Source organism: Arachis ipaensis, chromosome B04 (genome assembly GCF_000816755.2).
Source record: "Arachis ipaensis cultivar K30076 chromosome B04, Araip1.1, whole genome shotgun sequence".
Taxonomy (NCBI): Eukaryota; Viridiplantae; Streptophyta; class Magnoliopsida; order Fabales; family Fabaceae; genus Arachis; species Arachis ipaensis.
The window spans coordinates 31171526-31178318 of NC_029788.2; the positions used below are offsets into that span (position 1 = coordinate 31171526).

General features: G+C 34.5%; 1 protein-coding gene across 1 annotated transcript in view; it reads right to left on the minus strand.

Moving 5' to 3' along the window:
- Positions 299-6793, minus strand: part of LOC107639132 (kinesin-like protein KIN-UB) — a 12331-nt gene continuing 5836 nt past the window's right edge. The window contains exons 7-19 of the mRNA XM_016342562.2: positions 6219-6368; positions 5886-5974; positions 4810-5013; positions 3911-4027; positions 3510-3641; positions 3292-3423; positions 2562-2700; positions 2392-2484; positions 1871-1996; positions 1611-1736; positions 1313-1456; positions 939-1067; positions 299-847 (exon numbers count right to left, since the gene is read on the minus strand). Of these exons, the coding sequence (XP_016198048.2) occupies positions 687-847; positions 939-1067; positions 1313-1456; positions 1611-1736; positions 1871-1996; positions 2392-2484; positions 2562-2700; positions 3292-3423; positions 3510-3641; positions 3911-4027; positions 4810-5013; positions 5886-5974; positions 6219-6368 (1742 nt within the window). The 3' untranslated portion in view covers positions 299-686. The remainder of the gene's footprint in view (positions 848-938; positions 1068-1312; positions 1457-1610; positions 1737-1870; positions 1997-2391; positions 2485-2561; positions 2701-3291; positions 3424-3509; positions 3642-3910; positions 4028-4809; positions 5014-5885; positions 5975-6218; positions 6369-6793) is intronic.

Genomic DNA, 6793 nt, shown 5'->3' on the forward strand with positions numbered 1-6793 from the left:
TCCTGCTAATAAATCATGTGTGTATTTGGTTTGAGACAAGAGAAATTAATTCTAAAAATTATATTGATGATCATCTTATCAGTCACTTTTGTTGAGATTCACTTCAATACAATAACATTTTTTTATTAAAAATAAAAATTGAATATAACACTTTTTGTTCCTCAAATTTTCGAAAAATTTTAAAAATACCATTCTATCAAATTTTATATACCATATACGGATGAATTGATTGGCGGCCAAAACTTCTATAATTAGAAACTTCACAACAATGATTTTCTAACATACATACATTGGCAAAAAAAAAAAAAGAAGATAAATTTCATTACTTACATGAATCAATCAATTTCAATATTACATACAATATGAGCTCCATATAACTAAGAGTTGGTCAAATCTTTGACAAACCCATGTTTGACTGAACATAATATCAACTTCCCTCTCTACCATGCAGAAACCTCATTTGTCATCTACTTTCCCTTCTATCAATATTCGATATACAAACAATCTAGGTCAGTAATGGCTAGATATCATTACAAATTACATGCTTAACCCTGCTTCTCCCAAAGCAAAACTAGCAAGGTATACATCTACCCCATATGCCACCAAGAAGAATTATTAAGTACCGGTAGTTCTGTTTCACAAAATGTGGAACAAGAATAAAAATGTAGTTCCATGCAGACCTGTCATCAACATTCTATCCGCAGTCGTCGCAGTTCAGATTTGAATGTCGGGATAGAACTGAGAGTCCGGCGAGCAAGACTGCGAATGTCCTCTCGTGAACAATCCCTTGAAATCCGGACGAGCTCCCAAAGAGCTCCTCCGCTAATCATGTCTTTTGCATTCACTTCTGCAATATTCATTATCTCGGTTGGTTTAAGTTTTACAAGAATGTAGTTAGAAAAGTTCAAGAGATCACAAGAAGTCGCCTGTTCCCTTACCATGTTGTGCCAAGTGGCAGAGCGCAAGCTCAATATGACGCCTGATGGGTGCAGCCTCGTTATTAGCATTTTGTACTATCCAAGGTAGTGCACCATCTTCTATCAAGAAAGATCGACCACTTTTTATCCCTGTGAGCGCAAAGTAGAATCATCAGGCTACAAACCAAAGCCTCTTTATCTCCTTAATCTCTATATGGTACTAGAAGAATCTTAAAGTTGCTTTGTGGCAAGTGTAGTGGAAAGAGCTCAGAAAACATAAATTCAGCAAGTTAATCAATGGGAAATGGCATTTTCTTTTTATGGAGTAAGAACATTCTCCATTTTTCAATCTATTTTAAGGTGTGTATACTCGGATACTAAGGAGGGAAATAGACCTTGATTAGATGATCGAGATTCGCATTTTGCGAAGTTAGCTATTCCTCGTGCGACTTGGGATAGAACATCGGGATGCCCACATCTAACTATTCCTAGTAAAGCCTTGATACCTCCTTGAGATCTCAGCTTCATCAATATTTTATCTGGATGAAGAACATGGCAACGAAATCACGGTTAGTAGCAAACCGTGGCATCAAATCAGGCAAATTATGAATGACTTCATTTGACAGCTGAAAATATATTTTCAACATCTAGCAACTTGAATAGTTGGAAAACCAAAACGAAATAGTAATATACCATTTCCACAAAGGTTAGCGATTGCCCCAGCAACCATTCGAAGAGTTTGTGGATCTTCAGCATCAGATGCTGTCATTGATAAGAGAGTTATTCCTCCTTCTGCCATGATAAGTTCTTGGTTTGCTTCTGAATTGCCACAATGGAAACCAAAGACAATATGACTTCCCAAACTAGCTATACAAATATTGACAAATAAACTGTAAATAAGAAAGATCCAATTATTTATATCATTTGACAGAAAGCTACTCTTTTACAATCACCATTCATAGCAAGATTGGCAATTGCCCCAGCTGCCACTCGGCGAACAGTTTCATCCTCGTATCTTCTAAGAAGCATCAATAAGGAAGTGAGACCACCAGATTCGACAATTCTTTTTTGATTAGCCTCTGCATGTTAAATTGGGGGAAGTTACTGAACAAATCCTAAAGATAAGACAAATGATCATATACTGCCAAAAGAATACAATCTTAATGATTATGAAGACTACCAAAAAAATAGTGCAATTAATGGAAACATGGATTTGTGGAATGGGACCACGTGAAAAAGGGGCTGGAAGTTCACTAAGCAACATTCAAACCCCCCCTCCCCCCTTCTCTCTCTCCTCCTAAGAGAAAGTTGTGTAAAATTAACACAGACTAGAACTTGTCTTGAAACATATAATTGTGTTGCCAAAACAAAGAGCATTTCATAGCAAAATACCACAATGATTAGGCGGTTCATGGAGACACAAAAAGTGTTTAGAAAGCCAAATAGTTGCTTTCGGTAAAGAGGCTAAAACTACCTTCAGCTGCTAGGTTGGCCACCACTTTCACAGCATGAATTCGCATATTGGCATCATCTGACTCCAGCAATGACAAAATCTTTTGCAATCCAACTGTTAAAATAATACGGGTCATATATGTATGATTATGAATAATTTGATGTTTCAATTATAACTCGATCTATTCATACCTTGCTCAAAGAGAGTAGTGACTGAAGACTTTGGACCATTCCCAGTGTCTTTGAGCTGGGAATGCCTAACATGTGTCATAGAAGGATCAATGGAGGGAAATGAGCTCCCTGAGCTACCACTTTCCAAACACCTTCTCATCTATGGACATAACATCAAATCATTCTAGATCAAACCCATGCTAAAAGAACAAAGTAACCTGCAGGTACAGACTAAAAGAGGAAAAAAGAGCATTCATCTGATGACAATTAGTACAAATTTCATTGTACCAGCCAAACTTTAATTTGACATTTGACAGAACTTTTCAAAGAACTTCGTAATGTAGAAAAATGTGTCAAGATAAACCATAAAACTAGCTTCTACTGCAAATAGATTTTGCCTTCTAGTAGTTATAAAACCCAAAATTCCTAATAACCAAACCATGCAAGTCAGGTGGTGTTTTAGTAGGAGATACAATATAATATTCCAAAATAACTGCTGGACAATCATGTAGTTCTTTGGCATGTTTTGGTGGAAGGTTCATAATTCAACATGTCTCTTAGCCCATACATTTGTTTATAATATTATGTTCGTGAACTCTATTGGCTACTCTAATTGTGTTTCTTGAGGAGAGTTTACACAACTGATATACAAGGATATGAAGAGTTCTGTTGCACTTTATAGCACCTCCTACAGCACATACTATTCAAGCATATGCTACATGGCGTACATGCTCAGAACTTGAGAAATTACCTGGTCAGCTTCAAAGTTCAATTGCAATAATTGACTTCTTAATATTATTATCTCTTCTTCAAGCTTCTTTTTCTGATTAGCCTCATCCTCAAGGAAGTTGCGCAGCTTAATAACCTCCAGATCCTCTCCTCCCTAGAACACAGAGGTTCTGTTATACCAGAAAGCCAAGATTGGGAAATAAGAAAGCCATAGAAGATTTCTGTTTCACTGAAACTCACCTCTGATCGGGTATGTTTCCCCAGCTGACCTTTTAGACGTTCTAACTCTTCTTCAGCTGCCTTTCTTTGCTTATTTTCTTTTTCAAGCAACATTTTGAGCTCAGACACATCTGCAGAAGATGATGCAGGTCCCTGTTCCGAAAAAGCCAAAAATAAAGTGACAAAATGTAAACAAAATACCTTCAGCCACTGGCTTTACTGGTTAAACACGCCAATTGTCAAAACATTATCTTTTAACATTGGGACCTCCAAAAGATTTAAGTGCTAATCATAATATCAATTTTGGCACAAGCCACAATGACCAAACCAAAGAAAAAGATGGTAAATAAACATACGGGAAAAATGTTTGCCTACAAGATTTTCAGTATAGTTAATACTTAATATTGGTTAAAAATAAATACCTCGCCACAATCAGCCACAAAACGATTACAGTCATGTCTTTCTTGATTTAACACTAATTTCTGCTCCAGCTCCTTTACCAATTCCATGTACTCCATCTGGCATTTCAATCTCTCTTTCTGCAAGTTGAAATTCCATATGAAACATAGCACCATAGATGTATAAAAACAAAAATATTAATATGTAGTTTCAGAGATTTAGGTTGTAATAGAATATAATGTAAAGGTTTTGCACCATGCCTAAGCTTTACCTCTGATTCAGAAAATACAATTAAAGGTAGCTAGAAATTACAAAGTTGTATTAGAAGATTGTTTTTCAGCAGAACAAGGAATACTAAAATAATGTAGTTCAGCCTTTCACTTAATAGTTGGTACTTGGAGCTGCAAACTCACAGCACAATGCGTCACCAACCATGAAATGGTAAAGTATAACAGGAAAATTGTATGTATCCCAAAGTATACAATTATACATTATATAAATTCTATATAAAATCTGAGATACTGATTCCAAAACCTTGATAAAAATATTCCAGCCACGCTCTTATTTGATGATAGATCACTTTTTATCTTCAAAACTCAAAAACAACAATACTTAATAGAGCTCATCCTTCTTCAAGAAGCCATGTATGCCACTTAATTAAGTCATGCACCACAGTTGCTGACTTTGGGTTCTAATTTCTATTCACAGTACAAAAAGAGTAGACAACACCCAAATCAATTATAAAGAATCAAATTATGACATCATGCATACATACCTTAACCACAAATAAAAATCTTTATTCACAATGTATTATTATCTAGCAAGATTTTTGCAACATTTCAAAAATTAGAAGACTTAATTTTATTTTGAAACAAAGACTACTGCTGTCAAGAGAGCTACTTTTATATAGAAATAAGCAAACCTCTAATGCATCTGCAAAATTCCTCTCAACCTCAGCAATACGACATTGTGCTTCCAAGTTTATTTTTTCAACTTCGTCATCAAAAGCTTTTTGCTGCCTTTCATTTTCTGCAATAAGCTTATCCAACTGCACCTCAAGCTTTCGAGACAAGCTTTTATAATCAAACTCCTCCTTAATTTTCAGCATATTTTCAACTTTCATAGCCTGAAAATAAAATACACATTAATCTGTCTGCCAAAAAAGTTAATCAAGTCAAATATCAACAATGTTTTTAGTTTCATGTAACAGTAATAGTAACATACTAAGAACTTTGATAATAAGGCAATCAGAATCCATGATGAACCGATGACTGAATGAGGAATAAATAATTTCAAATTATCAGGGAAAATCAAATATTAACTAGCCACTAGATAGGATATGCAAATTAAGATAATAACAATTTCAACAGTAGATAAATGCATTGCACAAGAATAAGGGTAGAATCTAAAGTCATCAATTCACCTTAAACATAAAAAATTGCACAATGGCATGGACATCAAGAGCATATAAGTCTAATAATATTTAGTAAATGTCATATGAATACATTGAATAGAAATAAAATTTTATATACAAGTACCATTTTGGCCTCCAAAAGATTCAAATCTTTACAAAATGATTCTCAAAAGAAAGAAATAACATTTTGACCCTCCAAAAATGATCTAAGTTTGATTCGTTTTTTTTGCAAGCCTGCTTGGAAAAATGATCTTTTTCCCCTCCAAATTTAGTAATTTTACACTAAGTGAACTATTTTTTATATATGAACGGCAAAAAATTGAAACATAAATTGAAAAAAAAGGTCAAGAGATAGAATTTTTCCTCGGTATTTTGTATTTACCTTTTAAATAACTTTCAAAAAATCTAGATCAAATGCATTAGTCTTGTGCCACTTATGAGAAAAATTAGTGCATATTGTCAAACTGGAAGGCCAAAATGTCATTTGTTTCTTTCTGGAAGTCATTTTGTCAAAAATTGAATCTTTTGAGAGGCCAAAATGGTAGTTTATTCTTTTATAAACATATTCACATATAAAACCTAACCCTTTGGCCAAATAATATGGTGCTAGAAGTCTCTCCTCGGTGACGTGGAGATGGGCCAATGGTCACAATCAATGATGTCCTTGCTGTGCCTACAGATTATTGGAAAACATTAGGCAGGGAAAATAAAATAATAGCACTGTAGGTTTGAACAGATACAACTAACGTCCAAGACCAATTTATGTGATGCAGAGCCTGAGAGTCTGAGACTAAGGAAGATAAAGTAGTTGTGTCAGTCAAGGATCTAAGAAACCAGTTTGCTGAACCATTAATGACATCTCACAAGATTTGACAATATTAGTAGGATATCTAACAAGACAGATTAAGGCATCCAACCTCCAAAAGAATCTCGAAGCATCCTGGTAAGCTTTGAATCACGAAATGGAACATGAGCACTGTTCTCTGCTAGAGCATTAATGCACTTTCCCAGTGAACTAAGTGAAAGGTTGATTGATTTGGCTTCTTCTAGCATGTGTCCTTCACTTCCTGCAGGGGGAAAAGAAAAGATGAAAAGTTTCAGCATATACCAACTAATAGCAGTATCTATTAACTCAATTAAGTTAAAGGAGACAGGATCAACACTGTCCGTATTTCAAAGGCCACGAGAAATCCAATTGTCTCAATTTTCTTTACAAAATTGTGAAAATGAGGAATAAATGAAAATCAAGTGGAAGTATTGTAATTAATTATTATCAGTTAAAAATTATAACTGAAATACCCTCTTAGCATTCAGCAGTCCAGATCGCCAGAAAGTTGTCTTTCTTCTTTTATAACAACACACAAAACACCCAAATACTTTCAGACATTTATTATACAATATAGGACATTATTATTGCATTCAATATTTCAATGCATATGCAAATTGACAGTTTTTTAGACAGGAAATAACTGATAGCATTAAAATGGAAAAA